The sequence below is a fragment of the Anser anser genome (genome assembly GCF_964211835.1).
Source record: "Anser anser genome assembly, chromosome: 13".
Taxonomy (NCBI): domain Eukaryota; kingdom Metazoa; phylum Chordata; class Aves; order Anseriformes; family Anatidae; genus Anser; species Anser anser.
The window spans coordinates 20962702-20977664 of NC_139734.1; the positions used below are offsets into that span (position 1 = coordinate 20962702).

General features: G+C 34.9%; 1 protein-coding gene across 4 annotated transcripts in view; it reads right to left on the reverse strand.

Moving 5' to 3' along the window:
* LOC310880990 (connector enhancer of kinase suppressor of ras 2-like) overlaps positions 1–14963 on the reverse strand; it is a 186830-nt gene that overhangs the window by 44345 nt on the left and 127522 nt on the right. For all 4 annotated transcript variants that reach the window (XM_083797611.1, XM_083797608.1, XM_083797609.1 and 1 more), the window contains exons 13-14: positions 13749–14002; positions 3976–4010 (exon numbers count right to left, since the gene is read on the reverse strand). In XM_083797611.1, the coding sequence (XP_083653737.1) occupies positions 3976–4010; positions 13749–14002 (289 nt within the window). The remainder of the gene's footprint in view (positions 1–3975; positions 4011–13748; positions 14003–14963) is intronic.

The window sequence follows — 14963 nt, forward strand, 5'->3', positions numbered from 1 at the left end:
CCTTACCTTTTACCTCGTCTTTGGTATCTAGAATAGTTACAATCTATATTGTTTACTTTCTTAAGCCCCTGATTAAGGGAGCTCTGGCAGTAAGAGATTATAAACTAGAAGCAATATAAAACGATTCTAATTATAACAAGCTGCGAATAATATTTTCCATTGATTTGAAAATCATTTTAGATACTAATCACTTCTTTGATTTGTATTTAATATTTGACCAAACAGAGCAACCCAAATTTGTCTTCTGATTATACAAATGTTTAAGAATTTTGTAATCTGTGAAAATTCCCAGTATGTTTAAATTAAAATTAAAATAAAAAAAAAAAAAAAAGACAAGCATTTAGCAGAGCTTACTCCTGGGACAGAAGTAACTTAACAGGGTATAAACTATTAAGTAGTGCATTTCACTACTGCAGCGATATAACCTTTTCTGATCATTCTGAGTGGGGACCTATCTGGAATGTCCGACTTGATGCACAGACTACTTTCAGAGCTTTTGTTGCAAGTCTGCTGTAAGATAGTCCCTGTTTCATAAAGTTACCTAAATGTAGGATCTCAAGATCCTTGCACAGATTATTCAAGAGAGAATTTTGAAGCTGCTGCTTAAGCATTAGGGGCTACAATGAAGCCAGCATTTGAAGATAGTCCCTGCTGTCAGCTGGATATCTAGAAGCATATGGGGATCCAAAACATGGAGTTTGAGTAGCACCTCCATTAATCCACAGCAGCTGAGAACTAGAAAATGGCATATCACAGCCACTGAGATGGTAAACATTTTGAGGTATTAATATTTACAAAGACATAGCCTGTTATGAAAAAGGAGCTGAGTAGTACTTCTACATGCAAGCAGTCATAAAGTAATAGTTTTAAAAACCATTTATTCAGCTAGCAGTTGGGCAATGCATGAATGATACCATTCTTTTTGCCTTCTTTTCCTGGCAGGCCTCTGTGGTTAGCAGGTTAGTAAGATCTTCAAAACCCAAGGTCCCTGTAATGATGTCACGGTTACGTTACAGACGCGCGTCTAGAATTCACAGATGTCAAGGCTTCCTATTACTAGATTTTTTTTTTCCTGAAGTAAAATTAAGATCAAAGAACACGATGAACACTAAGCACAGTCAGAGGTCTGTGCACAGAACAGCTGCAGCAGCAGCTACATGTTAGATGCCTATTACCACTTTCTCAGCCCTGAAACAATAACAAACGGGGTGAACTGCTTCTGGTAGAAAGGAAAACAAATTAGCTGCTTCTTTGGGAACCATTTAATTCAGCTTGTCTTCTTAAAACCTAGGAGCACTCACACATTTAGTGATCCTACCTGCAATTGCAGAGGGTAATTTCCTAAATCATGACACCTGCTCAGAAGTGAGTCTCAAATTCTCCAGGGGTGACCTACTTTTCTGTACACAATATTGCTTAAAAGTACAGCTCAAATTTTCTACATTGGTCAGAAAGGGGTAGAGTTTAATGCGTGAATGGCCAGTATCTTACAATGAGGAACGTCGATGCTCTGCGTGGACAGTGGAAATTTAGCTAGCCCTATGCATAGGGCAGGGCCAAAAACATCCAAAAATGTTCTGAAGAGAGTTTTAATGTACAAATATCTCCATTTTTTCTGCTCAAGTCTAAGAAAAGCTACTACATCAGCTGTACATTCTACTACTCTGAATTGTTTTATAAGCTAGATTTTATAAGCTAGAAACATTCTGTAGTCTCATATTTCTCACTCATCTGCTTTTTGGTGTTTGGCTAGTGTTTGTTTTTGGCTAAGGTTTATGGTAAATATTCCCTGCAGAATGATGTATATTCTACTACAAGGAAAAAGCATCTTTCTTACAGCTTTTGACAACTTCTTTTTAGACAAATAATGCAATCATATCATGAAAACTGTATAAATAGTCTTATTTTCATTGACTGTACAGTTATTTTATCCATATACATGAAGCTACCTAGTGTATGTCTCCAGCATCCCAAAACATTATTATGTGTGTATTGTTATCTCAGCTGATTTTAAGCTGAAATATTTTCATTTAAAACTATTTGAGCCCTTACAAGAAGGTGATTAGGAGCAAGAAGATATTTTTCTGCTTCTTTTAAAATATTTTTCAAAGTTTTGAGAAGATACAAAACGATTATGTTTTGGACCTAAAATATAAAATGTGTGGGAGAAAAATTAGAAAAGGGAGTCACTCTATAAAAGAACATGATTTGCTAGGCCCATGTAAGTTTTCCAAAATTTCATTAAGCCATATGTCCATGGAAAATATGGCAGAAGTCCAGTAGAGATTTATGTCCTGTCCACCAAGGATGCTCCATCTGGATTGTAATGCCCCTGCCAAACTGAGCACGTGCGATCCTCTCAGGCATGCTTTGCTCTGGGAAGAGCAAAATTTCTTTGCAACTCTTCCTTGTGATTGCAAGAAACTGTGGGAGTGGAGAAGAGAAACAAAAAAAAAGGGGGCTGCAGAAACTCAGGTAGGAGGCATCTGAGCAGCCATACTGGGATGAGGAAGGATGTAAAAGGGAGTAACAAAAAGCAACAAGAAACAAATGTGAGGGAAGAATAGGATATCATCATCTGGCATGACAGAGTTGGACTAGAAGACCAAGTCCAAACAGTAAGTAGGTGAGATTTCCAGAAATCCTTAACTTGTGAAAATTCCAATGTAAGAAGGGCAAAAGGTGAAATCTAATTGCTATTAAAAAAATAAGACACATTTTTTCTTCTCATACAATAATTCCTGTTTTACAAGATGGATGCTGCTTTGGCTCTGAATTGGGTCTAAATACCAAGTCAGACTATACTTAATTTATTGCAAAAATAAGAACCTATACTTAGATGTTGAGATAATGGACTACTACATGGTGTCAACAGAGAGACAAGACTGTCCTTATAAGATAAAATAGAATTTTACTCAAGATAAACTCATTTTAACTCTATCTTTACATCACCTTCATCTGAGGTAATACTACTACTCAGTTGAGTTGAATGCCGTTTTAAACATGCAAACTACAAGGTTTAATACACAGACATAAAAATGCTGACACTCCTGAAAAATCAGGCACCAGGTCACTTGTGTTTAGTGACGAACAACTACTTTTGTCGTACCTCAGGGTTTTAACTGTAATGTAGTAAAATTTATAATATTGAAGAAAACTGCCAATTGTAAATCCTTTCAATTGATGAAAGTGTTGTAAAGAATTTTTTTTTTCTTGTATTCAGTGCATGGCTTAGCTTTGTAAACAAGTTTAGGCCATATATGATGAAAAGATCAAAAAAGAATAATTATCCATATGAACACACTGCAATAAACCTTAATTATGGCATTCCAAGATACCCAAGTATCTGTTACTTCAAACTTTTTCTTTACATATGATATATTGGATGCAACTGAAATATTCGGTACATACTTCACCAGGTAACAGCAAAGGAAATGAAGACAAAATTACTATAGTATTCATTAGAATTAGCTGATTAAATTCAAGTGTAAGAGAAACTTAAGTTCTCATTCTTAGCAGTTATCAAATATGAGACAATTATAAACAGTAACTTTTGTACATACTGAATTACATGTTCATTGGAAAATTCTGCATGTTATTTCAAAAATTAGGTGAGTCATGCATTTTCATCCTCAAACTGATTCTGAAAAAATAAGTTTTTTTGAAAAAAAAAAAAAGCTGGGGTGGGAGACATCTGCTACTTTGTAGTAGGATCATTTTTTTACCCTCATAATTTTTAATAATTTTACATCTGATGTGTTTTGAAGGAAATTCAACCTTTGTAATCTATCTTCATATTTGATGTAGTTAGCAGGTGAAACAGTTGTGTCATTTACTAAATGGTATTAATGCTTTTCTCGCTAAGACGTGAAAATTTATTCCTCAAATATTGCAACTAAATTTCTACAATAATTACATGTAATTCATAGATAGATTATATATCTATATAAATACAAAATTAACAGAAGTAATTACCTTTCAGTATCTCCACTGACTGTGTCCCCTGCTCTCTGTAGAGAAAAACAAATAAAATTAAGCAAGACTAAAAAGTACACTTCCTTGCTGCACTCAAGGTTGTGGTAACTTCAACTGCAGTGAAAGACACAGAAGCAAACCACAGTAGTCATTCTGTAACTCTAAGGAAAAGGAAATGGAAAATTTTAATTTCAAGCTAAATGTTATTTCACAATGAAGATCATGTATAAGGCAACTTACATCTACACTTGCAAATAATCTCAGCTGCTGTAGCACTGTAACCAAAGCTCTTCAAAATAAGAAAGGAAGCTAAAAGGTTAGCATGTCAACGTTTGCAAAAATGTTAAAATGTGAAAGAGAGCTCTAGATTATGTTAGATGTAAAGGACGAATATTGCAATATAGATATCACAAGAAAACTGTAGAGGATTTTGAGAACAATGAGGAACCTGTCATCAAAACCTTCTTCAATATCATACTTACCTAGATTTACATAATTTGTTTTCCTACACTGAAGTTATTCATCTACGGTTTGGAGATGAACATGTCTTTTAGGAGTGATTCAGCATTAAAAATAAAATCTTCAGACTGCTTTTATTATTTGAAACCAAACTTTTTTATGGAAAAATTTTCCCACAGTAAAAAAGCAGTTTCTCATCATGAAATACAGAAACTGACGCTTGAAATATCTTAGACTTTAAATCCTTTCTGAATAACCAAATAGGAAACAGATTTATTTTTGGAATTCTAGTGCTTGTGTTTTAACATCACTACTTTAGGTACACTGTAAAGATATTTAATCACACACGACCTCAGTAAGCAGTCACGAAACATAACTGCATACTTCACACGTGAAAGACAGGAAGTCTGCTGGTTCTATTTTTAAGCCGGCCCGTTCTGTATTTAACTACATAGACCATAAAACGTATATTCCAACACGTAAGGATTTCTAGTAAAGTTTTAAAATGTTCAGGGGACAAGCATTAATTTTTCCACCTCCTTCCTTCACATATCCCCCTGGTGTATCCATGCAAAGAATCATTTATCATCTTTTACCATGCCGTTTCTACTGTGGACAGTAGATGGTTTGCCACTGGAAGCAGCCAGAAAACCTTAAAGTACGACAGTCCATGTGTCAATCACCAGGGCATGCTAGTATCCCAGTTACCTATGATGCCCCTCATGTTCCTGCTTTCTCTGTAATTATAAAAATAAATAAATAAATTTATGATAGACCTTACAACAGACCAAACCTCAGGTTTCTACAGGATGTAGGAGCAGTTACAGCAGTTGGATCTCCTTACCAAGTTAAGTATTTATTACAGACAACGTGGAAGACCATTCAAATAAGGCAGCTGAGGAAGAGTATTGAAATGGTGCCCTCACGCTTAGAAGCAGGCAGTTCTCCCACATTCCTTTTGGAATTCAGGTGATGATAGGAGCTCCCCATACAGTAACTGAGCTCTAACAGGCTTTCCTGTTTAACCTGAGTGCTATAAATGACTTAACCCTTCTTAGAGTATACCTGAAATCTAAAGCATAAAGAACATACAAAAATGAAAATATACCATCCTGAAATATTCATCAAATTTTCTTGAAAGAGCCTGAGAGATAACAGCATACATCTATAGCAAAATAACTGTTTGAAGAGCTTCAGTAAAATCCGGCACAATAAATGTCAGATTTCTGCTGCTCTTAACGCACTATTAAACATGAACGAACCGATCATCCCTGAAAATACCATGGACAGCACAGTAAAATATATGGTGTGGCCAACCAAGTAAAAGAACTCTGACAGCAGTACTACCCATACTATTGTTACCAAAGTAAAGTTTATTCATACTAAAAGGCTCAAGGATTTTCTTCTCATGTCCCTCTGCCTTCTCATGTTACTACCTCTAGTGACTAGGAAAGTAATTTCATCAGTTTAAGTGTACTAATTCTTAACAGGTAGAGGTCTTGCTTTTCTAGCACTGCTCCCCAATTAAAGTGTTTCCAAACGAAGGTTTATTCACTTTCTCTCCAAATGGGACTCATCCCATACTCTCCTTCCCGGAAAAAGCTAAGATACTTCCCCCTGTTCACACTCTGCTGGCCTACTTCTTTTCATCACTTATATTACAAACTTTCACTACCACTACAAAATACACCTATACCATGGGTGATCATCTTGGATCGGTGTTCCAAGATTCCTTTTGATCAAACAGATTCCATTAGTACAACTGCAAACGTTTGTTTGGATGTTGTGAACTCATATACATTAGACTGAAAAAGAAATTAGTGAAATATGCTTCTGCTCATAAAATGTATTTTTCTAATAGTCTTTTCTTTCAACACCACTATTTTAATAGTGCATTAATGACCACTAATTTTCAAAAATATTGAATAATGTAATCAAATTAACTAAAGGATTTAGCAGGCTTCTTTCAGCAACCTTGTGTGTCATTTTTATGAGCAGTTGCTTCTTACATTGTTATGCTCCTGATATGTAGAGAACAAATTGCCTTATCCTAGTTCTCAAACTAAAACTTTACTTCATCTTACTACATGCCACGTTCATGACAAGTAGACACGTGGGAGGCTCATGAAGCACAAGTCTTGCTATGCTGTCACAGACCATAAAGCACAAATTCGGTGAAATTCAGGTCACTGGCACCTATCAGCCTTCTTTCAAGTAAGCTTCACATTTATGTGGCTCCAGCAATTTCACTGGATCTATTTCCATTTCTACTCACGGAATTCAGAAGGAGAATAAAGCTCATACATTCTACCAAGCAGATCTGATGATCCTCTCCCATCTGGAGAAACTCTTATTTACCTGAAGGTTCTATAAATAATCGATAACTAAGTAAATCATATAAAATCACAGAAAGCAAAAAAACTCTGAATTGCAGAGAGTGTAAAGATGTTTAAAAGTCATTGTTTACTTGTTAAAAGTGGGAGACTAGAACAGTTGGTAATGAGACTAGAATAGTTTGATAATGAGAGTCACTAATTGCAATGATCAAATGAAATATATTCCATCTGGATATGTCATATATTCAGATGCAAAATAGATTTTCTTTTACCTTTATTATAAATACTGTTTTCCTGTACTTAGATATTTAATGCTCAACAAAAAATATTTCTTCGGCTGCTTCCTTAACTCACACATTCATTATCCTAAGCATTTCTTTACACTATGCTTGATCAGAAGTGAAACAGTAGCCTTGCTGCCAGGGGCTTTATTTATCTCTCTAGCTCAGTGAGCTGAAGCCTAAGCCATTCAAGATGTAACGCTTGCAAAATTATTATGCTCTGCTAAAAATGAAAGCTGCCTTTGAGGTTTTTCTTCCACTCTCGTTGAGGGGAGAGATAATAGACACAGGAAATAATCTTATGCAAGCTACATGCGTGTACAATTCCAAATAATACTCAATTTTTAAGCTGAAAAAACTGTGACAGGTGAAAAACTTAGCTAAGGATAGAAGGAAAATATCCACTCAGAATTTTTAATTATTTTCTACGTTATCAATATTAAGTCAGTGAATAGTAGGTAATAGCAGAGCATTCTTTTAACCATTTGGGGGGAGAGGGGAAGGAGGGGGAAGAGAAGATATTCCAGATCATTCATGAGATTTAAAAAGTGTTCTAAAAGAACATCTAAAAGAAGGCTGCCCTGTGACTAACAATTTCTCATGTAATAAAAAAAAAAAAAAAAAAAAAAAGAGAGAGAGAGAAACTAAAAAAAAGATTTACATAAAGCCCACAATTCAGCAGTGATTTTGCTGCACAGGATTCTATGGGAAAGGTAAGGGAAGTGGAAGAAGGAAAGTGGCTTAGGTGGGAAGGGTGCAGTGCAGCTTCAAGAAGTTATACAGGTCAAGAAGAGAGACAATTCCTTTCTCTTCCTTTTTCTCATCTTTCCCATTCCTCAAGGTAGAGGCTACCCAAGCCCCTGCCCCATAGAGGACTGACCTGCTTTGCTATAATGCCAACAGTGCTTTCTCTCGACCTCCCAACCCCCTTGCTCATTCTCTCCCTAGGAAGCCTGCTGAGAAGGTAAAGAGGGAAAGGATGGGGGCCAAGACCCAAGTCAGTATGTAGCGAGGAAGACTACGAGGACTGTCTTCAGAGTACTACAGCTGGCTTTCTGCACACTGATCCCTTGGTCAGTAACAGCAGGAGATGATATCTGTACTACAAGGAAGATGAGTTGCATATTTCTATTTGGCGCATTCTTCTGGCTGATAAATATTGCAATTCTGGTAGCAGTAATATCAGTTGTTGCTAATATTTATTAACAAATGCTGAATCAGATCAATCCAAATGGCTCTTAATTTATCTTTAGAGTGTATCAACAAAATCAGAAATATTTCTTCAGGCTACAAAAAAATTAATAAAAATAAGCTTTAAATTCATTTTCTAGAATAATATAATACAGTAAAGTTTAGCTCTATTGTGATTTTCTGGAGTCAGAGGACTCTAGAATGCTTTACAAATTGCAGTTTAAATATGAGAATAAAGTAAGTTAATGAATGCTTCATTTGCGACCTTTTATTGACACTTAGTACTAGCTTATTTGAAGAAACAACAATTGAATAACAATTTAAATATGTGCCAATACAGTAAAATTATTTATGAAAGATGGTGTATGTTTGTACATACTGTCGTATTTGCTTTGCTGTGAAGCATCATAATATAATTATCAGTTTAAAGAGTTCAAAACAAAAAAGGAAGCATAACCATTTGGAAGCAAGCAGTAACACACAGCCTGTATTATGGTAGAGCTGGTGAAGCAGGTATCACAGGCCACTGCAAATATATCAGTTATAACCACTGCAGTTGTGTTCAAAGCAAAATTTCAGGACGTCTCTTGCGAAATACTGCATGGCTGGATCCCAAGGCAGCTCTACACCAAACGGTGGAGGTGCCTGTACCTCACCTGAGCTTCACAACTGCACATTGCTCTATGGAGACAGATGGAGATACCGAGCTTGGATCCAGATGTACTATACTATTTCAGGGGAAAGCTCAACCATTTTTCTAAGCTACTTCTGGAACTGTAAAAAGTATCTCTGAAACAAATGCTGGTTTACATTGTGCAGATACTTCAGCTAAATTTGGTCTTAGAGAATTCTACACACAGTTTTCACATTGGAGCGCAGATAGAATACAAAGGGTACCAGAAATTCAGATTCAATGACCGTTGACAATTTCACTTCTTTAGTGCAGTGGAACTTAAAGGCAAAACTTTTCAGCCCACCTGACAGAATTTATTTCCCTTATTTTCCTGGATATTCTCTTCTGAGCTGTGTTTATAGATTAATGTACGGTGTCATTTACAGAATTATGTCTGAAGAGAACTGCAAAGAAATATATTTTTGGACATTCATACTGTAAGGTCACAGCCAGATACTTGTCAGCTCAAGTTTTGATGTACCCAGTTAAGGTACAGTACAAATGCAAAATAATCTTATCTTGCAATCAATAAAACTAGACAGAATCAGTTCAAAGCTACAGAACCTAGAAAAACTTATTTTAGCTACTCTGAGCTACTAGGTTTCTCATAACCATTCTCACAGTGATTGCTCAACATACCTAGGAGGTACGGAAAGAATGCTTTCCATGTTACAGATGGGAATAAAATAAATAAAAAGAAAAGATAGAAGTTATCCAGTAATTCAGAAAGGAAACAAAACTCTGAAGAAACTCTGCTTGACAGTTAAGCATTTTTTTTTCTTCCTGCAGTAACAGAATGCAAGAAATAAAATATAAGCACTTTTCCTACAAAACTGGCAATAAAAAACACCTCCTTCAGTTATATGGAGCTGAATACATATGATTCTCCCAGATTCCCTCGATTATTATACTTATCATAGTAGTACTCAAATTGATCATCATCTAAAAAAAGCATCTGGAACATCTGGCACACCCCAGCATGCATACATTATAGAAAAAGACAAAAACATTGTTCCTGCATACATTTTAGTTCTCAGCATGTATCACTAAACTGTGTGTCATTTGTTGAGCTGTCTTGTGCAGCTCCAAGAACTGTTAGATAGCGTTTACATCATTCAGTGCTGACAGGCATGTACTACCAACTTGTGTGATCAGCAGCAAGAAAATAAATAGCAAGTTAAGCAATCGCTGTGAAACAATGAATAGCCCTAAACTAATATAATGCTTCAAATTATCTTTAAAATAAAACAAACAGGTCTACTGCTGTAGCATTCTCACTGAGTGCCCTACAGCAGCTGTTATTTGGTTTACGACACAAATACTTCTTAATATGTATTAAAAATTAAGTCTCTTTTACATACTGAATTTTAATTCACAGAAAAATTAGATGATCTAACAATTTTATAATCCAATTTCTTAATACATGCTACAAAAAAAAAATACAAAAAGAACCAAACAACAACAAAAAAAGCCAACACAGTAACACAGTTACTTTGTAGATAATAATCCAGAAGATCAATCATCAAGTAACACCAGATGAGCAACCATTACCTTATCTGAGAATTTAATGTAATAACCACTTGACTGAATTTGAGCTTCAGAAGCTGAATTTGAGATGTTAAAACCATGAAGTTGCACATTTTGTGGATTTTCAAATTGAATCTGGAATAAGAACTCCAATATAGACCAAAGCTGGTTCACGTGGTGCAAAATGAAACTGAGCAGCAGAAAATCTAAAATTTGCTAGAGATTTTAAAAATCCTGAACAGAACTTTACAGATGGAAAGTGTTTTCCATTCAAGACGTTTTGCCTTTTGTTTTTTTATGGGGAAAAACACTGAAGGAAAATTTTCTCAAGTATATTTGGTGTATTGTGCAGGGGTCCTACTTGATAAATTAATTTTCTTCAGAAAGAGATCTGATAATACAAAACAAAAACAAAATAAAATTATTTTTATTATTATAAAAATACAAAATACTTTACCTCTGTTCTTTTAAGTCCATAGTCTATTTCAATAGTATAGCAATAGTCAGCAGTCAGTCAATAGTCAATAGTCAGCAATAGTCATAGTCAATAGTCAGCAATACTATAATGTATATGCTTTTGTGATATTTAGATATGTCTCAATACTTAGGCTTAAGCTAAAAATGTTGCTACAGAAGAGAAGGATCAGTATACATGCACAGCTATATTCTAAGAAACAATCTATTAATTATAACAGAATTTTTAATTGCAGTTCACTCTATGTCAGATTCAGTGACAAGCATCACAAAATTGCCTATCAACTAAATTAATCATAAATATATACTGAATGGGCAGTGTTTCTTATACGAAATATTTTACTGCATCATGGCTTTGTGGATCATTTTATATGCTGGGCAAACTGCCAATATTGCACTACCTAAACATCCATTTTATATAGTAACTCTGCATCCTCACTTCAACTTATGAAATCAGTCTAATTGTTTAATTCTAGGTTCCAAATCCACATTCCTTCCAAAGCATTAATCTAGTACTGAAGCTATGCAATTATCAATTTTGTAAAACTTTTTATATCCGTGTCTGGTAAATCTAAATCTTTTTTCTTTTAAATATGTATTTCTGTAAGAAATTCATTGCTTAAAGGAGAAAGCAATGGCTAAATGACACCATGTCTCAGTTTCTCCTTTCATCATGCTGTATTTGTTTGCTTACAAATATATATAATATATATCCTAAGGAATGAGATGATCTACTTAAAACCAAAATTTCTACCTAGGAATATAAATAATTTTTCTTTCTCTTTTTGATGTCAAAATGACATTAAATGCTCTTTGATATTTAAAAGTTTCATTCTGACTAGCTGTTTTTCACATTTTTTTGCTTTGCTTTTCAGAATTCTTTCAGTATTCAAAGTAGAAAGATGTCGTTAATACAAATGATCCTATACTGGCAAGAACCCAGAAAACCTGTGTCAGCAACTCCCGTATACTTGTCAACTCAGTTCCTCTTGTATATTTATAAGGCAGTTGACTGTGTGCTTGAGATATTTTGATTCCTTTGACTCTCTCTTGAAGGACTGCAAAGTCCTGTCTCAAATGCTGTTTGGAACACTTCTGCCGATAGAAGAATTAACACCACCGTATGTCAGCCTGTAGAATACTGGTGACAACAGCCCTGCATCTGGAAACTTAACCAACAACTATCATTATTTAAATGGCACAACTAGCACTTTATCCTTTATGACCCATTTCCCATTCTTCAGAAATTAGGTGAGTCAACAATCACCACTCTTCCAAAACCTCATGAAAACCAGTTGATTTATCTACACAGTTATGATTTTATTTTTTTCTTCAGACTTGCATAATGATTTTTTCACTCGCCCTAGCAAGGTAGCTAATAGTTTTCACTCTGGATTTGAAATCCTTTTCTTTGACTTTGTGATCCTGATAATCTGTGTAAGAGTTTACGGATGGAAGAAACACCCACAACTAAGCAGTCACACAACTTGACTGATAAAGTACTTGACATTCTCTGAGGCTGAGGAAAAAGACCTTCCACGTTTTCCAAAAATACTAAGTCCTAGTGGCATAGGAAAGAAAAATTTAAATTTTCCTGAAGATAGAAGGAAAGTATCTGATCTTCAGACTACCAACTGCTGGCAGATTGCAGGAAACAGAGATGAATGGCAGGCTATGTTCTGAATGTATCCCCTTAGGCAGACCTTACTCAGCTCTAACACTTGATGCAAATACAATCATCTCTGAAGCTTTTGCTCAGGGAGAGAAACGCTCAGTAGAACCCCCAAATGCAAGAGTATGAAGAAACTTGCTACAAGTTCTGCTTTTTCCTCTTACATCTTCTATGGAACTGTTATGGAACTGTTTACAAGGGAGCCATTTACATTTTACTTCTAACAGGAATCTCAGCATGATTAGAAAATAAATACACCTTGAAAAGCTTCCATACTGACTGCGGAGAGGAATTATGAAGATACTAATGTTTGAGCCCCAAACACTTTGAAGATACTACTCCACATCATGAGAATGGAACAGTCTGCTCCTAAGCTGTAGGACCATGAGCAAAACTTAAGAAGGCCTCTGAGAGGACAAGATACACAATCAAAGCATGAACAGTGAAAATCGATCTCTGGAAGGCTATTCATTATTTCAGGGCATCCAAATCAATACAGCGAAATTCTGTACCAGCTGACAGTCATGAGAACCTAGTGATTTTTCATGGTAGTTACACGAACTGCCTGTTCCTATGGCAGTTACAATTATTAGAGATTTTTTACTTCTATGTTAGTGATAATCCACTGAATTATACTTTCTCCACAGTTTTCACTCCAAAATATTTCCTGCATTATCAGAATGAACAAATTCACATTACTGGACTGTGACCATGGTACCGCAATATAAATAAACAGTAACTCCATTAAGCTTAAATATATTTTTAGAAGACACAGTGAATAAATTAGATATATAATAAATTTTAAAATAATCTATAATTATTATCAGAGCAAGAGATCCTTAGGAACCTTTGAAAAAAAATATGGTTGAATTTGACTAAACTCGGTGCGATTAATTAACAACACTATTTTACTTAAAGCATCTGATACCAGCTGGTGCTTGCCCTGCATTTTTTCATCTGTCTAGACTATTCTTATGTGAAATCTATCTTTAAAGGGACATTAAGAATATTTCTTGGACCATAAAATACGATATTAAAATGTACAGTACAAAATATGCCTTAGTACCTGTATCAGTCCTAAAAGGAAATGATTTTAATGTTCTTTCCATGTAATAATATAATAAATAAAAATGTAGTAACATTTTTTGTTATGTACTTACATGATAAAGTGGAACTGTATTGTTTTCTGGGAGTGAGAAATTCAAGATATCTTGCTGTCCAGGTTCAAGCCTAACGTTAACAGTTGATGTCAACATAGATGAACTAATGGGGTAGTTTGGACTGCTTGCATTTTTGCCCTTTTTCCTTGACCTATGACCTGTGTCCCTTTTGCTGTCTTTCTGTGTCAGAGGTTCTTCTTGGATAACCAATATCTTGTCATCACTCAGATACCGCAGGAGGGAATTCTCAGAGTCAGTGGTTGGATGGAACAAAAAGAAAAAAGAAATATCAGTAAGACAAAACAGAGAATCTGTGTTTCATTCCTACAATCATAAATGTTAGTGCTTACTACCAGCTAAAAAGAAAACCTCGTTTTCTTTTATTACAAGTTTACTTTAATCTTATGTAAGTTTATGATAACTATGTGCTATGATGTTTGAAACAGACAGCTTGCTTTGACTGGATGTTATCTGAAGTGTGCTTGAACACAAGGGAAATACAGCATAGCTGATTTTTCAGTTTTACATATATAAAGTACTGACTGCCATGAAAAACAATTCTTATTAAACATATAGTGGTCCACCAACACTATAAAAGACCACAATAATAGGAAATGCAAATGTATAATACTTTTTTTTTTTTTCCAAAAAAAAACAGATAGAAATGAGACATTGAAATGAACCTTGAAAACAAAATTATTTTTAATTTGTTAACAGAACCTTGGAGTCTAGGAATTCAAATCTAAATCTGCCCAACAGACCAGTTGGTGCATACTTCCTCAGATTTTAAATCATTCTCTCATCTCAGTGATACAGTTGCTAAACAACACTGTGAATTCAGGATTATGGAACAGTTTACAGGGGAGCCATTTACATTTAAATTTGGTTAAAAAAAAAAAAAGGCAAACAAAACTTCCGGTCTTTATTGCATGTGGTATTTAATCACCCAAATTTAGAACGTACATGTGGGCTGGTACTCACAGACAGAGGTAACATCTAACTTACCATTATCATTAAAATCTTCAACAGTACTTAAACACACAAAACGATTTACAGCGTGTTTAATGTCCCATTCAGTTAGAGATATTTACACATATAGCAAGTGGAGTTATAACAGAATTATGTATGCCATCCTCAACTCTTTTTTAATAAAAAGACAGTACTTTTACATGCTTTGCAATCTTTAAAACACACAGCATGATTATTGGGAATGTT